The sequence below is a fragment of the Zosterops lateralis genome (assembly GCF_965231275.1).
Source record: "Zosterops lateralis genome assembly, chromosome: 1".
Lineage (NCBI taxonomy): Eukaryota > Metazoa > Chordata > Aves > Passeriformes > Zosteropidae > Zosterops > Zosterops lateralis.
In genome coordinates this window covers 69,629,992-69,651,009 of record NC_139762.1, presented here as the reverse complement: position 1 = coordinate 69,651,009, position 21,018 = coordinate 69,629,992, and the positions used below count along the sequence as shown (strand labels likewise).

At 41.4% G+C, this 21,018-nt stretch overlaps 1 protein-coding gene across 1 annotated transcript in view; it reads left to right on the top strand.

Moving 5' to 3' along the window:
* The first annotated feature begins 827 nt into the window (after window positions 1–827).
* The window catches only part of GMDS (GDP-mannose 4,6-dehydratase), a 406,821-nt gene continuing 386,630 nt past the window's right edge, over window positions 828–21,018 (top strand). Inside the window, exon 1 of the mRNA XM_083864918.1 lies at window positions 828–968. Within this exon, the coding sequence (XP_083721044.1) occupies window positions 858–968 (111 nt within the window). The 5' untranslated portion in view covers window positions 828–857. The remainder of the gene's footprint in view (window positions 969–21,018) is intronic.

The window sequence follows — 21,018 nt, the reverse complement described above, 5'->3', positions numbered from 1 at the left end:
CAGTAAAATAATAGAAAAATTAACAATACGAGGGTCATCTGCATATGCAGAGGCCCCATCATCCAACTGATGAGGGAAGTAATGAGAAATCCTTCTTGGAATTCTGCAGCAAATCATGGGCAGGCACTTTCTTCACTGTACATACAGCGACCTGCTGCCACGGTAAAAGCTGGGCTTGTCCAGTGCCTCATGAGAAGAAGAAATACTTGTTGTAAATCCCTTTTCCCAGAAGCCTTTGGTCAGTTTATAACCGAGTGTTTCCAGAGTGGGAACGCCGGGGATCTCCAGGGCGGTACCTCGGTAACTCCTCCGCGCCGCAGGGGGCGCTGTGGGCCCGGCCCCGCTCCCCTCACGGCATCCCCCGGCCCGACACGCGGTCAGGAAGTCGGGCGGCCCCGCTCCTCCTCCTCCTCCTCTTCTCGCTCTTCTTCCTCCTCCTCTTCTTCCTCCTCCTTCTCTTCTTCCTCCTTCTCCTCCTCCGGCCACGCCCCCCGCCGCCCGCTCTCAGCCAATCACCGCGCCAGCTTCCGGCCCCGGCGTGTCTCCCGCCCCTTTAGGGCAGCGCCGGGGCTGCTGATTGGCTGCGGGGCCGAGCCGCGCGGCGGGAGCGGTGCCGGGCGTGGGGCGCGCTCCCGGGACGGCGGCGGGAGCGCGCCTGCGGGGGGCTGCACCTGCGGGGCGGGGCGGGAGCGCGGGCGGGCGGGCGGTGAGCGCGGAAATGCTGCAGCGGCGGCGGCCGGGGCAGCGCAGGTAACCCCGGGTGCCGGCAGGCATCCTCCCCTCCGTGCCCGCCCCCAGCGCCCGGAGCCTCGCCCCTCCGCCCCGGGATAGCTCCGCACCTGGGGCGCGCCCTGCGGATGGCACGGCCCGCGGCCGAGGAGGCGTGTGACTGCGCCGCTGCACCGGGAGAGGACGGCGAGGAGATGAACGGCAGGAAGGTGGCTCTGATCACCGGCATCACCGGGCAGGTAACGGCGGGGCTCCCCTCCTTCACCTGCGCTCCCGGCGGCACAGGGACACGGGACGGGATGGGATGGAGTGGGATGGGGTGGGAAAGACCCGCCTCGAGGCGCCCGCAGACAGCCGTGACATGGGAGAGGGGCGGTGGGGGGCTCGGGGCGGGTCTGCACGGCGCCTTCGCTCCCGGGCCCGGCACATCCCCGGGGGGCGATCCCAGCCCCGGGCCCGCTCCCCTCCCCGCTGGTGCCGCCGGTCCCGCCGGGCTGGAGCTCCCTCTGACTGCCCCCGGACAGACAGACCGCCTCGGGGGTAGGGCTTGTCTGCCCCGCGGGGCTGTCTGTAGTGTTCTTCAGCTGGTGTGAACGAGAGGGGATGCAGTGCTTTCATGTCTCGTGTCTGGACTGTCTTATAGTAGCCTGTACCAGGAATTCCGGAGTAATCGGCTAAACCCGTACAGAGGTGAGGTGTGAAGTGAGCATCGCTGAGAAAGGAGCCAGTACAAGATGAGGCAGGGTTGGGACTCCTCATCCTGGCAGTCTGCAGTGCGGAAGGCACCAGTGCAGGTGTGAGGCAGGTTGTGATCTGAGCAGGCTTGTCACTCAGAAGGGGGGCTTGTCACTTGTCCCTGTGGCACACTGGGCAGCCATGCATTTACAGTCAGTACCTGCTTTATACTGAAACCTGAATGGATGACAGAAGTGTTTCCCCAGGCCGCTTGTTTTTTATTCATGTATGTTCACCGCAGTCTCCAATTTTTTTGGCTGTATTACTCATAGGGGTAATGATGCTCTCAGAGTCCTGGTGCTTTGAGCAGAAGGTGCAGGTGAAAGATGGCATGGTTTCCCTTGGAGCAACTTCTGCATGATGAAAAAAGATATGATGGTGGTGAGTTTTAACCTGGTGAGGTGTGTAGGAGGGTTGATATGTGCAGTTTGTGGCTCGTGCTGCTACACTTCCAGGAGGCACCTGAGGTAGTTGGTTGGACTGTTTGTAAACACAGAGATCTGCATTGCTCTGTCTTTGCTGGCAAGTGGGTGCTAAATGAAAAGTTGTCCTGGACATGCTTCCTCATATTTGAGGAACATCTTATTTGCAATGTAGATACCTCCCACTACCTGGAAAAATTTGCTCTCCTTGCACATTTCTTATCTCCAGGAACATGCTGGTACTGAATTCTGCTTCGAAGGTGTATCTCCTGTGATTGGTATAACTTGTTAAGTAAGTAATGTATCGTAGCCATTAAGGCTCATTTTGGAATCCCAGTGGAAACAACATTTTTTCTTTATGGCTTGCATTTTAGTCAGTGACGGCTTCATACATGGATGAACCCTTCAACTGTGACTTGTCCTGGTATGATTGCAGATCCACTGCGAGGTGCTGGTGTGGACTGCTGACAAGTCCATAGGAACTGGGAAAAAGTGCATGTCAAAACAAACATGTTGCTCTTACTCTGAGACAGTCAATGCTGTCTCTCTTTTTATTTTATAGTGGAAGAACCAGTGGGTTCTTTGTGAGGGAGTAAATCCAGAGACTAGCTTTTCATCTGCTGTCTGAGTGAACCTGCACTGTGCTTTGAACACTCACCTGCTGCTTGTGTTTGGCCTCATTATGCCTGGTCTTGTGTGTTCTTGCCACACTTTTTGGTCCACGCTCTTCTCATGGGTTAGCAGCTGTCTGCCAATAGCAGGCTGGGGAGAACGCACTAAGTGGCTGACAAGGAGATGTAACTGTGTCTGAGAAGAGGAAAAACTAATGACTAACACTTTTGCTTGATGTTCATTTCTAGCAAGAGCACAGTCAGAGCTTTCCCAAGGACTCCTTTGGTGCTGTGTGAAAAATCTTCCAGGTTGTTGGCAGCAGTACGTTTGTCTTCATCAAAGATAGTAAGTTAGAGGCCTTGCAGCTACAATACCATGATTCTTTCAGTACTGTGTCCTTTATATTACTTTGTCTGTTTTCAAAGCAGCTCCTCCTTCTTAGCTTAACTTTTGACAGGCATATTATTTATCATGTGAGGAACCAGAACTAGGAAAGGACCCTTTGTTGGGGTCGTGTTGTTCTCCATAATTTTGAGATCTGATGCCAGGATTCCTGCTTCATTTGTTTTTTTAGATGAATTTTAGAGGAAGTCACTATACTACTTGTTCCTTACCCCTCTTTGAAGAGGCTTCATGCAGAAATGGGAGACTTGGATTTTGTTTCCTGTGTGAGAAAGGCAGACTTGCATCTCCCAGTCCCTGAAGAAACAGTACAATATGTTTTTAAACTTTGTTACCATGTGTAAAATGTACAAATATGCTGAAGTGGAAGCTAGAGCTCAGGCTTCGTCTTTTGCAGGCAATTATTTTAGCTGCTGTGCTAAAGAGTATTGATCTGTTTAACATTCTTCTTTCAGCTGATGATCTTTTAAGTTGGGAGATAAAGGCTTGGATCTCTTCAGACTGAAGGTGGTGTAGAGCAGAATTGGATGATAAACTCTCCTTATTTAAACTGTGCGCTTTCTGCTACAGCAAAAAGTAAGCTGGCACAGTTGTATTGTATAAGGAACCTGCTTTTGTTTGTGTGTGGTCAGTGTACTCTGAGAGTGTTTGCTGAGGTAATGTCCTGTAGGGCCTGGCACATAAGGACAGGTGGAAGATAAGTACTGAGCTGGATGTGGACTGTGACAGTTTTGGGCAGTTGTGGAGTAGGGCTTTTGTTGTTGGAGTACTCCTGGGCCAAGTGAGGTGCTGCTTGAGCTGTAGCAGCCCTTCCTGAGTTGATGCCACAGCAATTGTGCTTAATCATAGTGCTGAAATCAGACAACTCATCATTTTTCAGAACTTCTGTGTAACTGTGAACATGTGGATTGTTCCTCTTTTCCACTGACAAAAATTGGGATTTTCTTTCTAGGATGTAGAAAGAGTTGAGCTCAGAGTTATATCTTGATAATGGAGCAATTGACTGATGACACAGCTTTTAACTGAAACATAACATAGAGATATGGCACAAATGGAGGTCATGAGACTTTACAGCATGCCAGAGAAAGATGGGCTGCACACACAGGTTCTTCTGTTTGGTGAGAGACTGGAGGCATATGCCATTTGCCACACCAGTTAATGAAATCAGTTCTGGTGACTTGCTTTTCCTCTGGATAGAGGACATTTAGAAGACTGGTATCTGTAAGGGTGAATGTGTTACTGATAGGAAGGTGAGTTTGACCTTTGACCAACTAACAGGAGGAATTTGCTGTATGCATGGTGAAGCCACAAAGGAGAGCAAATTTCATAACTGTATGATCAGGACTTACATGGCATTCTAGCTCCAAGGGCTGAACCTAGCTTCTGTTAAATCAAAGGAGATGTATCAGCCTCTACCAATTCTTCATTTGCCCTTGGAGTTATGGTGAAATCAGTATCATTCTACCACTCGCATTGCTGATAAGAGACTCCAAGCATGTTGGCAGTGGTGTTATATACTCCTTTTGCAGTATTGAGATTTCTCTTATCTTTCTCACACCGCAGCAGTGGGATGAACCACATTTCACTGTTTTGCTAAAATGACTTCCAGGGTGAGGCAGTTGCTGTGGTTAGATGGATGAAACATATCTGAAGTGTCACGTAGATATTGGTCTGCTGGTAGACTACTTGTGAGTAATGCATAGCACTTTTTTCTTCATTTAAAGAGAAGTATTTTAAATTAAACAGGCCTGTTGTATGTGTTTAAATGAAAATACTTTAAAAAAATCTTGTAACAGCTTGAATATGATTCTTACTTTAAGAGTGTTTTCACAATTCAAAATAAATGTGCTAGATTTTTCAGACCTTGGTAACTTGAAGAGTTACTCCATAAAAATGAGTTTTGAATCAAATACTAGTATTATTAATAATGTAATTCTAGATATGCAAACATGGCTTGTTGCTTATATCAGGATGCTACTAAAGCAGTACATTTTCAAAACATTGTTTTCTAGACCTTGTAACTAAATATCTGTTAAAATTGCATTTAAATATCTATTTAGAATGCCTGATTGCAATGCAGCCAGTCTGATTGTCTTGCTTCTACTGATACTTGTAGAAGTATTCACATATTTGACTTCCTGGAGAAGTACCAAGAAATAATGTCTGAGCTTAACTATGAGGTTATATGTTGATGTTTCTACTTTTCCCACTTGGCCCCTGGATTATGAGCAGTAAATAATATTTATCTGCATCTGGTGCTTTTCTAGAAGAGACAGTAAGGTAGACCAAGATAGTTCAGGAGGCACTTCAAAGCTCAGTTTTATATGAAGCAATGCATTAGAGCTCAGTGTCAGTATATGCCCTGAGGGTACTGCGAACTGTAGATGAAGGGAGCAGTTGTGTCTCTGCCTCTGTCTTTTGTATCAGAAGTTCAGTTGCTCGCAACCTTTGCTATTCCTCTGACACAGCAGACCCTTATACATGTGTACTTGCAAGTTTCATGCCACAGTTACATTTCATAGTTTGAGAAAGTTTAACTGTATCAAGGGAGTGGGGGGAAAGATACTGAGAAAGCAAGATTTGCTGTTGTAAATTGAAGTAGTTTGGTTTTTTTTTTTAAATTTGGCTGTTGAGATGAAACTAGGAAAGACAGACTCAGTGGGGCAAGGTACAGTAACAGCAGAACATGAGTCATTGCTTAGTATTAAAATGCCCCTGAAGTGAATAACTGGTATGGAGTCATATACTTTAAAATCTGATACGCTGTGGCTAAAATAAAATAAATATGACCTGGAGAAGAGTTGTAGAGGAAACAGTTAAACAATGTTTTTGAAAGCTTCTTTCAGTATTGTAATCCACTGGTAAGGTGGGAATCTGTGTCACTGGAGGAGGTGTATGTACCTGAAAAACAGATGTAGAGAAACATTATAGCCTGTTGTACCAGAGATAGAATGTTGGTTTGCCAACAAGGATAAAATTGAAAGGATTGGCTTTTCACATTGAAATAGGAGGATAATCTTTGCTGAAACTGGCTAAACGTAAATATTAGCATTGCTGCCTTCTCATTAAAACAAATAGTCTTGGTTCCTGAGTAAAGCTAAATATTAGTATTGCTGCCTGTTCATTTAAACAAATATTGTCTTGGTTGAAGCCAAGTACTCTATTTCAGTTTCTGTCTCTAGCCAAGAGTTCTGTTGAGTGAGGATTTCATGTGCATTGAACATCCTTATCACAGTTTGAGGATGCAGAGGTGTAGGAACAATGAATTTGGCCACAAATGTAAATGCAAGAAACTCCTTTAAAACTTGGGAGGGTATGTGTTGTTTTGGGGTGGTTTTTATTGGATTGTTTTGTTTTAAATTATGAGGGTGTCAAGCAATGGAAGAAACTGCCTATAGAAGTTGAGTGTCTGTCCCAGGAGGTACCCAAACCAAACTGGACACAGCCCTAAGCAACCTGCACTAGTTGACCCTGTCTTCAGCAGGGATTTTGAACTGCACAGAAGTCCCTTTCAATACAAGGTTGTATGATACTATGACCACTCCACAGGATTGGAAGTGGAACACCTGCATTTTGTGACAAGATGGCATAAGGGGCTTGTTGAAAATAATTTGCAGCAAATGAATAGTGGCTCTGGCATAAAACTTAAGCTTTCCTAAAATATATTTCCAGGTATTTTCCCTTTACAGGATATAAATGAGAAGTGCTGCTATTGATTGTCGTCTAAAACTCTTGAGAAAAAGGTATTTTACTCAGTATAACATAGTATAAAAAATACTGAAATGAGAGATTAGAATATTTTCTGAAAACAGAGATCCTATTTATACAAAGGTGCCTGAATTTTGATTGCCTTGACTCCCTTTTGCAAAGAGGAGGGCTACCAGATAGATTAATTGAACTTTTGCATTAATAGCCATCTATAAATACATGGCTCAATGCTTTACTCTTTCATATGGTTTTATACTCTGCAGCAGTATGTGCAGATTGACAGGGCTTTTGTTTTCTTCTAGAACTGGGAGTCCAGGACTTTGGTTGCTCTCTGTGCCTGCCTGGGGGAGCTGGTCTGTATTCCACTGCCTTTCAGAATAGTGCAGTTAGTGATAGCATTTAGACATGAGTTATCTGGAAGATATTCACAATAAAAAGCATTGCTGATACAGGATTAGTTCATGTGTGCCTTGATGTATTAACTTCCTTTTTTTCTTTCCACTTTTGCACAGCTTTGCTCAGTGTTTGTGACTGCCAGTGAAGTCTATTCTTTAGTTGTATACTGGAGAGGGAAGTTCTGGTAGCCTGGCTCAGCTAGCAGGCTTTCAATTCGAGGACCAGTGCAGGCAGTCTGATTCCTTATGTTTGAACAGGATGTATGCAGGATGTGGATCGAAAAACATTAAGAACAACATGTGAATCATAAGGTACTGTATACTGTGATGTGTACCTGCTGTGAACATAGATAGAACACTGAAAGTATTCCAGGAAAGAAAATACTGAAGTTCATGTTAAAGGTGCTGAGGTATGAAACAGATCTACAGATGGTAACCAAATAGAGTTTGGGAAGATGACTTCCTCCAGGCAACATTTCTCATGACATTTTCTGATGCTGTGGTTAGGAGGCTACTTGCCACTACTGCCTGGACTAGCAGTCCAGGACAACAGAATATCCCATTGCCAGCAGCATGTAGCTTGTTTAATCTTTGTTTTGGGATTGTTAAATTTAATTATGACTGGTGACTGTTGGCATAGACAGAACCTGTATTTCTTTATTTCCTAAAGTTTTAAAAAGCTGAAGCCTCCTCTTTTCTATGTACCTACAGCCAATCCAATCTGAATAGAGAATTCTTGTAAAAATCTTTTACCCGTGACTTAATCTTCTACCACTAAATTTTGGTCTCTTTTTTTTTTTTTTTTTTTTTTTTTTTTTTTTTTTTTTTTTTTTTTTTTTTTTTTTTCCCTCTGATTATCTCTTTCAGATCCTTTTGTCTGTTGAGCTTTCTACACAAGGGAGTCTGTTTCGTAGAAAATAGATAGCTATGCAGAAGGGCAAGGAAAAGTGGAGTGCTTGAACCTGCTGATGGCCTATGTGAGAAACACACCAAAAGCAACCACTGTGGTCCCTATAAATAATAAATAAAAGGTTGAATAAAAGGTTTTTCAGTGCAGTTGTGATACTGGTGTTCATCCTAGTGGTGATTCCTGCTGCTCACACCTTGTCTTTGAGGAGTAGCAAGGCTGGGTTTCTTTCCACTTACCTATGCTTTCATTCAGTCTGGGAGTCAGGAAGTACTTTCTTTCTCTTGGCAATTCCTAGCAACCTTATCCCAACTTCTTCAGACTTCTGGGTCTGGAGTAGGGTCCTGATTAAGTGACTGTTCTTGCAAGCTTGTCAGCTCAGTTTCTCCTACACTGTTGCAGCACAACTCAGGCTTATTTTGGAAAGCACGGCTTCCTTGAAGGGCTGGGTGGATGACAGCACGAGAGCAAGGCAGCAGCGTGGTGGATGTCCAGCTTCCTCTTTCACAGGTGTATGTTCTCTCTTGCTCTAAATCTCTTCTTGCTACTTTGGTTGCTTTTTAGCCAAGTGAGCAAAATAAAAAGATTTTCTTTCTCTTAAATATTTTTGTCGCCTCTTTCATATGAATCCACTGATTGTTTTTACAGAACCTCAGCTGAGGAATTCCTTTGGGTCATGTGTATGGGATCTGGGGGATGCAGTTATGGCCAAATCTTTCAGTTAAGCAAAACTATAGAAGGTGAGGTGAAAGAGTGGAATTGTCTCCAGTTTCCTGTTCCTGTTACTGGAAAGTCCTTATGGCTTGTTCCTTTTGAGGGTGTTCACCGGCTTTACAACCTAAATCCACAATGAAGCTTTTGTAAAGCCTGCCAAACAAATCGATCTGAACTGGCTTATCTTGTGTCACCTGTGCTTTTCACATGTGTTAAGCAACTGAACTTCCTCATATGCAACTTGAATGTTGTAACAATTTTAATTTAGTCACAAATACGCACAAATACTGAAGGAAGGTTTCCTTTTTTGGAGTATTTATTGTTAAAGTCTCATTTTTTTTTTTAATTTTTTTTTTTTAATGGGAAATATGATTTTTTTTCCGTATAACACAGTGTCATCTGACAGTAAGCAAATTAAGTCTAAAAGCACATCCATTGGCTTGGTATGGTTGCAGTTAGTTCAGTGATCAGTGTCATTGAAGGGCATTAGATACTGTGTACCCTGAGACAACTCCATTTTATTGAATAATGGTACATTTGCATTGTGTAGTCAAAGTTACTTGTGATATTGTCAGCTACTTCATTACAATGCTCAGCTAAGCACACTGGTCCAGCAGGGATATCAGCTGCAAAGATGTGCTTGCCTTGGATGTGGAATGCTATAGATCTTGGTCTTTTGCAAGGAGTATCCAAGTAGATAAACTAGCTTGTGCTGCATTTGCCAGGCTTGAACCTCTTTGAAATAACAGGAAAAAATATGCTTGTTCTAGAAAAATCTGGCTAACCACTAAATGTAGCAAGATACACTCAAATTTTAGGAAATGTTTCTGCGGGGCTTTGCTTCAGCTGTCATTTACTGCTGCTTGGAAATTCTCCTCAAAGGAGAATTCCTACAGCCTTTGTGGTGAATTCTAATGGAGAAGGAAAAAAATATACCATGTTAAGTGTCTAGTTGAATGCTTTTGCTATAATGACAAGATTGTAGGCACACAGTTTGTGGTAATTGGGAATGGGGTAATTGGGAGTGTTGCAGACTCATCCCTAATGGGCTACAACTGTGTAGGACAGGTGAACAGTATTGAAGGCAATGAAACATGGAGTGCTGAGGTGTGCTGACCGATCACAAAAAGGTAGAGAGAGCACACAGGTGTAGCACATGTAAGAGGAATAGTATAAAAGATTGTACTGAAGAACAATAAAGTGTTGATGCTTGAAGTCTTCTTTGGTGTCAATTGTACCTCTTCTGTCAGAAGATGCCTTGTTTCTGCTGCATATCTGACACTTGCACAGCTATTAAAGAGGTGCCTCTTAGTTATGCCTCAGGTAAGTGGTAACTGTGTATTCAGAGACAGTTTGAGGTAGCATGTCACTGTCCTGTAACGGAAGCCTTAAACCACCCAACCCCCAATTTAGAAAGCAGTAGACAGTTCTTTTATGTGTATCCCAGGATGTCCGACCCTGTGCCAGAAGTACCTTGAACACATTTACCACTTTATGAATGGAAATAAGCTTTTCTGAAGGCACATAGACTTGTATGTATGTCTTGCAGAAAATCCAAAGTCAAGAAGGAAATAATTCTGACTGCTCCTATACATTTTTTTTCTCCTTTTTTTTTTTTTTTTTTTTCTTTCCCCTGAGTTTTATGTTTCTAGTTTGATATGCTACAGTCCTGACTGTTACTCTGTCTTGCTATAAACTGCTGGTGCCATTCTGGAACTGGGTAGCAATATCTGACAGTTTAGGTTGCTATTTGTCAAATTACAGGCATGCTATCAAGAGTGGTTATTTTGTTTATTTTTTTTTCCCTATCATTTGTTTGGTCCATGAAGAATCTATACAGATGCATTAGTAATGATTGGCTTCATTAGTGATACTGGTGATGACCCATAGCTTCCTTTTAATTGAGATTCCTCTATTGAAAGGATAAGAAACAGACACTGTATCTTTGGCTGCTGCTTGTTGTCCTTGCTTTTTTTAGCACTGATAATCTTTCTAAGAGCATAAACATTACTGTGGAGCAGGTTTGGTTTTGAAAGCTGAAATTTCTGGCTATACTGTCTGGATTTCATACAACTAAATAATTGTGGTTTTGATGTCAGTGTAATTCTTTCCATGATTACACAGAAATAGTCTGTTAATGTATTCCTGCTAAAATTTAGCATGCTGTTTGCTACTGAAGTTAAATACTATTAAAATACTACAAGATGAACAGTACAAAAGGGATACAGAAATCTTCAAACCTGCATGCAAAACACTGTAGTCTTCCATCTTCTGGGTGTCTCTTTGAGGTCTCTCTGCTCCATGGGAATGCTTAAAAAGGTGCAGCTGAGAAGCTTCTTTTTGGTGCTGATTTGACTGTTACTGGTCAAGCATTGCTTTGCTGAAGCCCAAGCCTGGTCTGTGTGAGCAGACCTTTACAGCCTCTTTGCTAAAAAGTGGTTTTGTTCCCCTCAGCATTTGTGATGATACTGGAAGCTGTTCCAGAATCTCACTGGTTTTTGAAAAGCAGTGGGGACTCTGTGGTCGTAGATCTGCAGGCTCAGTAAAATATGTAATTTTATTTTTGAAGGCAAAATAAAGTTGGGGAATTATTCTGGTGTGTGAAGGCAAGGAAGTTACAAAGACTAAGAGTTAAACTTTGCTTTATGCCCTTGCTAGTCCATTTTAGGAAAACAGTCATACTTGCAGCTGATCAGAGACTAAAAAGTTGTAACTGTGTGGTTTTGCTTCATGTGTTTAATTTCTTGTGGTCACCTGATATACATTAAGCATTTCAATGTTCTTACTGCAGCAATTTACAGTTGAATATATAGTGTAATTGTTTGAGTCCTTTTTCTGCATTTTCAAGTGAGAAGAGGATTTTTTACTAATTAGAGAGATTTTCATTATTCAAGAATAAAATAAGACTCTTATGACTGACTATGTCTCCAAAATTATGCTTACTGTATTTTTATTGGTGTTATGTTTTTGCACTCTGCTATTTATGGTGGATCACTGTTTAGTCATGTTATAGAAGCCATCTTTATAGAAATACATTATTATGCTGCTCTTTTTGATTTGTGAAGTCTTGCTAGAATTTCAAATAATGACATTGCCTGTAGCTTTATTTGGTTAAACATTAGGAGAGACCAGAGTTTTCTTAAAATTGGAGAGTAACTCAAATGGGGAAATACTGCTTGCTAATTCCTTTTAGAGTACAATTCAGCTTTGTCACGTGCAAACTCTTGGTTTTCATCATATTCAAGGATCTCACATGTGTCTGTGGATCAGTTACAGACTAGTACAACATGGGCTTGGCAAATTGAAAGCAAATTCAAGACTACAGAAATTCCCTGATGATGCCATGGTTTTGATTTTGATAAATTCAGAAAACTATAAAATGATGGTTTAAAGTTATTTTTAGAAGACACAGAGGTGTGTAAAGCAGGAAATAAGAGTGTGTACATGCATTTGAAATACATTAATTGATGGGGAAGCTGTGTAACAAGTACTTGCAGTGGTGGATATGCACCTTGCTCTTGATACTGGTTTTGTAGGCTGAGTTTCTCAGAATTACTGGGTGTGACTTCAGAAGGTAGCAACGAACTTCCACTAATTAGTCGAATCCAATTCATTTCCTTTATACAAGCAGGTGTTGCTGGTGATGGATTCTGTCATCTCAGCTGGGAAGCTTCTTGCTTAACTGTTTCAACACTTGAGCATTGTCTATGCAGCTGTTTCAGTGTTTCAGCCCACGCTTATTTAAGCAAATGCAGGTGCCTACTTAGGCTTATAGCCAATACAATTCACAGCAACTGGCTCCCCTATCTGCTCTGCTGAGTGTGAAAGGTGCTTAGGGCGGCTACCTGATGGGACTTTTACACTTTTATTGTCCTGACTAGCACCTCATCTTGCAATGAGGAAGCATTTAGTTTATCCAAAGCACTTTACAGGACGAACAAAGGTGATAGAATTTGGTTACTGGAATTGTTTCTTCTAGTAAAGAAAGCATATTGTACAGTAAATGTTAATATGCAACTAAAGATATGTGAACTGAGTACTTTTCCAGGTACTGGAAGGTTGCTGCTTTGGAGTTATCTGAAGAGGAACAATGCTTCCAAATCCCTGCTTGCCTCCAGAGCCTCATCTACACAGCCTCTCTGTTTCTGATCCTCTTTCTGTTTTGAGAGACTGACCTGTGTGTTTCATTTTTCAGTTTGCCTGGCGTCAGTAATATCTTATGTTGCTTTCATGTGTGTACTGTGACTATGATGTTAAACCCGGTTTCTAGGCAGAAATGGAATGCTTTCTCTTCCAAAAAGTTCTGGAGAGCTGGTTATTGGTTCATGGAGGCTGTGGTACTTTGGTGGACTGTCCATCTTCCCCGTGTAAAACCTCCCTGCACTTCCTTGCAAATGTTGGCAGCTGCTGTATTGTCTTTGTGTGTTGAAGGGCAGGATAGGGCCGGTTCGTAGCCCGGGATGGTAAGAAAATTGAAAGAGTGGTCAAAAACCAGTTAGGAGTGATTCTTTTGAGGGAAGTAAATGCCCACTTTTGAGTGAGGGTTTCTGATCTTGTGAGTCATTCAGTAATATGAGTGAAATATCCCCTGTTTCATCCAGATCAGTTCTTGATGTTTTAGTGCTGGTGGTTTTGAATTTTTTTTTAAATTGCTTTCACTAAGAAATAATTTGAACTTATGAGGGTGGCATTTGCTAATTATTTAACTCTGTGTGTTCAGCTTTCCCTCTCATATGTTTAGAAATGAGGGAAAGATGAAGAAGGGGAGAGTTTATAAATCTACAGAATTTGTCAGTTGTATTGCCCTTAAGTGTTTCTAGTTCCAATGTTTTTCTGATTGTCTCAATAAGAAGGCTTTGTTTTAGTGTGGGATAAAGAGAAAAAAATGTAGGAAAGACCAGGTTGAAAAACTACTTTGTTTCTATCTTTACAGCAGGACTGAATTGCCTTTGTCATTATGCTTGTGGAGGAAACATAGCTCACCGTTTGTATATGAGTGCATGTGGGAATCAGACTGTTAAAATTCAGTATTTAATGAAATTATCTTATTGTTGCAACTAAGAGACATTACTGCTTTTCCATACTGAGGCAGTCGAGGGTGTTAGCCATCTAAGCTAATCTGTAATGGTTTTTGTAATTGAAACTTATTAGCAAAATAGAATAAAATTCAGGGTGCTGGCAGTGCCTGGAGAATCAAAACACACTGTGAAGAAGTTCTTTTGGGTTGTAGTCACATTCTGTTTGGGGTTTAACTCTATTTTTTGTTTAAAAGAAGATGCTATTTTATTGCAGGACCTTGAGTAATACATCCCCTAACATGTGTTTGAAATACTGTATTTTTCCTTCTTGTTTGGGTCAGATGTAGGTCTTGTGTCAGCATAAGTGGGGCTTTTAATTTTGTGCATGCACAGGCTAATCATTGCTTATTTGGTTATGGATTTCTTGTGTGAAGGATCTCAAATGGTGCCTTTTGAAACATAAATCTGTTAATGCTGTTCTGTGTTTAAGCAAAAGGTAGCCAAGTTACAAAGATCTATAGCTATGAAATGTGCACTAGCAGGCAGTTTCTTAGGAATAAATACCTTTAATTCTTGAAGAATGTATGCCAAAACAGAACATCACACATTCTTATTTCTCTGTTTCTTGTGCTCTACCAAGTTTCTGTCCTGCAGTATTTATCAAACTGTATTTCATGGTGTAGGCCTGTTTGGCAATGATTATTTCCTGAAACAATTTGAAGATCACGTATTAAGATATAGTTGACTCTTGTGTTTCACCCAGTGAAAGCAGAAACTGTGCTCCTGTGGGTGCTGGCACAATAAGCTTGCCTCTACTGAAGGCCGTTTTTACAGCTGGGTGTTAAAGTCATGAAAACCAAACGGCTGATACTACTGCCTTAATCACAGGGCCACAAGTAGCACTTCTTTGGTTTTCTGTGACAGTTTCATTGGTGATATTAATAGCTGGTTCCTTACAGGTGTTCGTGTATAATAATTCTTATAAGACAACACTTGGTAAGTTTTCAAATGAATCATGTTAATTCCAGGATTAATTTTTGAAGAGAGAGCTCTTGACTCTTTTTTTCTTTTGAGCTTTTTGGTCATAAAAATCCATATGTTGAAAATGTTCATTACTTTTAATTTTTCAAGTGCAGCCCTGTGTTTGGAGGAAAAGCAGAAAAAAACCTGGCTTGACTGTGACAGTGGGCAGCCCCACTTTATCTGATGTTGTCAGTCTTGGAAAAAACATTGATCTGTTTTACTGCTCTGCCCTTGCTCCTGGGCTGACAGGACAGTGTATGAGGTGTAGCTGCAGCGTTGCTCTCTTTGAGGAAATACCAGGTGTAGCAAAACCCTGAAGAAAAGCTGATATGCTTCTGTTTAAGACCCCAGTGAGGGAAACTGTGTATAGCAGTAAAATCTTTTCCCTGTTCTTGCTGGGTGTACATAGGGATGTGTTGTGCTTTTAGCAGAGCAGGCAATGGAAGACAAAGTTCCCCTTGCCAGGCTTTCTGTTGCTCCCCTTTGGGTCTGGTGTGCATGGTGGGGATGGGAGGACAAAGGAGTGACTGTGTACAAAATGTGAATCTGGAACAACTTAGGTGGCTATAGTCACTCTTCAGACAGCTTGGAGAAACTCCCTCCACGGAGGGAACTGTAAGAGCTGTTGTTCCCTCACACTGTTATCATTGAGCCTCATTTTAGAGTAGCTGAGGGCTGGCACGCTGCCTCTACCAGGTAGTGCTGGTGAATGCAATAATACACCAGGACATAATTGTCTTGACCTCTGCAGAAACTGAACGGAGAGTAATTTGTTTCAGAAGTGAGCAATTTTCCGTGTGTGGCTCCTGGCATCCATAAAGCAAACAAGTCAGTGTTCAACTCCAGTTATAACCTCTCTGGGACTGCTGTTGAAACATGGCTAGCAGACGTGGTACTGATACACTTCTTTCCTCCTGGCCTCTACCTGAGCTTGTTGACTTTTGGAAAATGCATATGAAGTTTATGTGCAATTGATAACGCTTTAATATGGATTTTAAAGTTATATCAGATACTGATGATATGCATGTATATATAGCTGCACTTTTAAACAGTTAAGGTAGTGAAGAACTTGATCTGGAGTTAGCTGCAAGTTCTCACTTGGTTTTTAAGAGATTTTTGTAGAAGGAACGGCTTAATTAGCAAGGAGACCAGCCTTGCAGAACTAACACTTTTAACACTATCTTGTTAATATTTTTAGTCACACTTAGCTTTAGTTATGAGGTAAAAGGGTGACTAATCCAGTGGAAATGTTGGGGAGATGGGAGGATTAGAGACTGAGGAGGAGAAATTATAAAGGTAAAAGCTTCTGGTTTTCCTACCTCTAGTTTTGGTTGTTTCGATGGCCTGTCAACATTGCTGCTGTCAAGCCAACCAAATGAAATCCTCAGCTCACGAGAGGTGGTTTTGCATCATCTGTGTCTAGGGCAGGACATGGAAGACTAGATGTGTTCAATGCTGAAGGTTGTTAGTAAACTAAGAGCTAGGAAAAGAGGACTCCTCCTAAAATTTGCTCCAGCTTGAAAAACTTTCAGGGCTTTTTGTTTGGTCTTCAGCTGTAGGTGGCCTTGGTTGGCCGCACAGGTGTGCTGGGAACATGGCAGGAATATAAAGCTGGCAGTGGGAATGGAGGGTAAAGGTAGGATGGTCCCTTTCAATGGAAGCATGTAAGAGTGAAACTGTGTGTTCATAAACAAAGGAAGTATTTTTCAAGAAAGCTTGTTTACAGGTTTAAGTAAGTGAATTGCTTTGTCTAGATGTTTGCAGTATGCTGTGGATAAACTTGATACTCCTGAGGTAATGGTTAAAGGTGAAACATGACAAGCTGCCTTAAGGTAAATGCTCCTGCTCTGGATCAGCAGTTCTGGATTGGTGTCATTAAATTCTGACTCGATTCCTTGGTTGTTTTGTTACCATGATTTGATCATCATTCCCAGTACCTCACCTGGCTGTTTTTAAGATTCCAGTTTTAAGCTATTTCCTGTGAATTCCTTATGCCAAAATATGAACACTGGTGGCTGAGCTTTGTAGTGAGTGTTTTAGTAAGTAATGAAGCTTTGCATAGACAGAAAGTGATTTGTGTCACGTCCTTAACCACTTTCAAGAAGAGCTGCTGTTTCGGACAGCTGTGAGAGGACCTTGTTGAGTGTCCAGACCTCTTTAGAGTGGAATTTGAAGTGGAGTAATTCAGGTCCATGCTCTTCCCTCCTTCACTGGAAACTCTTGAATGCAGTGAAGCTTGAGATGGGCATGGAAACTTTTGTCAGTTTTCTTTGTGATGGGAAAATAAAGTTTGTGTGTGCGTGAAGAACCAAGATGAGAATTCATTGTCATCAATAGAGAAGGCCTAATGGCATAGGGAAAAGAAGAAAGTCCCAAACCTATGTGCAGACCACTGTTTGGAACAGGACTGGGGCACTGTTTCCTATCTTTTCCTGCCAGGGATAGGAGGCTTGTGGCCCAGAATCCAATAATGGCTGTTCTCCATTTGTTGAACTTTATTTCATGTTGGTGGGGAAATTAGCAGAGAGTTCTCTCCAGTTTTCAGTCTTGATTTTTTTTTTTTTTCTTTCTGCAGCATGAGGCAGCACAGATACTCCATGGAGGTTATGCTCCTGTTCCCTGTAAGACTGATGATGCAGTAGCACTGTACTGCTCTCCCCCTTCCCCACCTGCATGCAGGGCTGTGCTGCAGTGGAACAGCAAAGTTTTCTGCCTGGAGGATGGAGACAGTGGGTCTGGCTGGTATACCTTGAAAAGAAAGATGAGCCCTTTGCATAAAGGAGATATCAAAGGAGAAGAATTTTATTTTTTTTTTTTTTTAATAAGGAGGAAAATCAAGTAATAATTGGATAACTTTCTTGGTACTTTGTGTCCAATAAAGCCCCTAAACTTTCCTAGTTCTTAAGAGAGGATGCAATATACACAAACTTGGTCATAACAGTAGTTCTGTTTTTCAGGCCTCCTTATGTTGTTTTGGTACTTAAATCACTTGCTTAGAGTCACTGTCTTTGCTTTGTTCATTCCTTGCTTTGAAAGCAGGCTTTTAAAGAGTGACTGCACACCTTAGTCTGGCTAAAGACAATATCTGGATAAAGGTGCACTTCCCAGCATGCTGCAAATGCATGGCTGTGCTTGCAGGAAAGATCTGGCCATGCCTAAACCTGAACTTTTTATCACATGTGAAAGGTCGTATTTTTAAGCAGCAAGAAATGTTGTCTCTCTAGTATATAAGCTTTCTCCCCCTTTTTCCTCAGATCTTTTCTCCTATTGTGTCTTTTCTGATTTGGGCCTTATCTGTTTTGCATGAAAATTTAGCTGTCTGCCTCCTGTGCTGTTAGGTTTTGGTTATTAGGGAACCTGTTGCCTGAAGCACTGTCATCGAGCAGCTGTAGCTGCCACCATTTACCCCCACTCCCTTTCCAAGCTCTCAGAGAAACTGATGGCTAACTTTACAGCTGATGTCAGCCCTTCAGCTTTCCAAGTTGAGTGGGAAGGGAGGAAAACTCCTCAATGGGCAATCTTCTCTCCAGATATGAAGTTGTGAAGTATGTGTCTTTCTAGACAGATGTCTACAGTGTTGCAGCTGGAGTGCTATGCAGTGATGTAGGGCTGGGCAGCAAGCAAAGCAATTAGTGATATTTCTATTTGTCCTACTCTGAGACTTATGAAGTTGCCAGTTTATTCCCAGACTTGACTTTTTCGTACACTTAAAAAAGACGCAAAGTTAGCCAACAACTATTTGATTCTTTTCTATTAACGATTTAGCATGTCCAGATGTGCAGAGATTTACATACCTCTTCCACCCATGTGGAGCTGTGGGACTATTGCATCTGAGTGTAATTTCAGGAAGTGATAAGGTTTCTGTTCCAGCAGAAAATTTTACTTATCTTCTGGAAAGAACATTTCAAGTAATTTGCTGACTGTTACCTATTGAAAATTTTATATATAGCTTGTTCATCTGGACACAAAATAGGTTGTTTCAGAAGGTATGTATTACTTTGGCATAGTGGCAGCCTTTTTAAAAAAGTCATGGACTCTGATGAATAATAGAAATGTTTCTTGTTTTTTGGCAAAAAATGTATTTGCTGTGGTTGTTGTAGAAAATATGTGTTATAAAGATTCAAGCTATGTTGTCTTGATAAAGAGAGAAAATTTCATTTTTTTTTAAAAAGAAGGAAATTAATGTGAGTAGGATGAAATCCTTATGTTCTTACATATGCTTGGATGATTTTCAGTTTTCTTATGTGTTCAATTGCTTCATGTTTTACAGCACTGGCATTTGGATTTTCAGATTCCTCATGTGAACTGAGCTACTTCTCTGTTCCTCCTCATTTTATCAGTGAGAAGGCTTTACTTATGGATAACTGGCATGGAAACAGAGCATGGAGAAACCAAAATAAAGTAGTACTTTATAATTTGGTAGGACTAAAATGGAACATGTATGTTGTTTGTTGACAGCAGTTAATGCTTAGTTATTGCTTTTGTGTATTCTATTTGTTAAATACTGTTTTGCACTAAATCAACCTGAGTTGCTGATATCTGAATTAATGCTTCAGGGAAGAAAGAAATGGTTAACACAGATTATATCTGGCAACATAATGTGGTGTTGATGCAGAGCATTGGGGATCTTCTTCAGAGTTCTGCTACCACCATGGTTGGTGAGTTTGGTAGTAGTGTTTCTCAGAAACTTCCTTTTATATGACTGTCTCATTTTGCCTTCTGTGCTTCTTGCTGGGCTTTTACAGCGCATCCTAGAATTTCCTACGTTGTGTGTCTGTTTCATAACATGTCAATCAAATGAACCAACTATGACGGACAACAGCTGTGAAGAAGACAGAGGGTGCTTTACAGTGGTGTATAATCTTTATACCACTTTAGGGTGAAGTGAGTGATTTGGAGCATGAGCTCAAGGTCTTTTTGGACCAAGAGATTTTGTCTCTAATTTTGCTGTATTCATAAACTCTTACTGAAGTCTGTTCATACAGACAAATAGGGACTTTGTGGTCTTGTTTGTCAGACTCCTGAAAAGGCTTTCTCTCTGTGTTGCATATGTTCCAGTCCTTATTACCCTTTTCTTCTGCAGGACTCAGCATCCTTGTGGGTCTGTGAAGTATTTTCTCGACTATCAGAACTAACACTTGACAGAATTTCTCTCCCTCACTAAGCTATGATGAGACTGGGAAACAGAAGTGAAATCTAACAGCATCTCTCTTGGTTTTTGCTGTTCTTGGTAGTTTGGGTCAGAAAACAGGACTGTGCTGTAATCTAAATGAGGGCTGTTAATCTAAATGATCCTGTTAGATCAGGATTATGTATGTAGAAGAAAAATGGGGAGTGGTAGTTTTGAAATAAAACCCAGGCAGAAGCCATCTGCTGAAGTAGATAGTTAAAACCCCACCAAGGATCTAGGTCAACAAGAGGATGGGCAAAGATGTTGGTTCTGGATGTTGGATAAGTCGAGGCAGCAGTCAGGGAGAGAGGGCAGAGGACAGCTGAAGTGTAGCTGAGTTGGCAGAGCAGTGAGACTAGGAAGAATTCAGGACCCTTTTTGTGGTGCTAGTGAAATCTGTAAAGTATGTGGAGAAGCACAAGGCAATTTTTGACCTTTTAGAGGAAATTACCTGGAGGATGCCGATTCTGGTATCAAAAGTGTGGACTTTTATGTTTGAAGTGAGTTAGGATTTTGCAATCTGTATTTGACAGTGTAGGGACACCTTGTTAGTTATTAGTTTGAAAACAAATCCCTCAAGTTCTATGTGGCTTGTCACTGTGGAGACAGGTGTGTGTGTCTCTATCAAATGAATAGCCTTTGTGTTTAAATTCATCCCTTAAAAATCTTTGATATGCTGTGACTGATTGATGCTTTGTTTTGACTGGTTTAAAATGGAACAGTAATCTTTCCATCAAGAAATTGCCTGGGATAGGCTGTTCATACGACTTTTTGGTTTCTCAATAGTAGCTTTGTGACCATTTTTTTCATTAGTAAAAAACAATTACTTATTGCTATTTCTGAACTACTTAAAAACTGAAACAAACGTTGTTTATCACAGTTCAAGTATAAAGGCTCCACAAGTACCACATGTGCTACAGTGATAACCTTCCTTCACCCTGTATAGGAGTATTATGCCAAATGCAGTCTTTGTGCTGTCGTACAATGACTGACATCTTGTGTGTTGGGGTTCTTAGGCCTAACCTTTTCAGTTTTGAACATAAATAGGCTGGAAATACTTGATCTCTTTCAATTGTAATAAATGGATATTCTTTCTGAGTGTCTTCTCTTGATACATTTGAATTCTGAGAATGCAAAATCACTGATTATTGCATATTGTAAACATAGAGGATAGCAAAAGTCT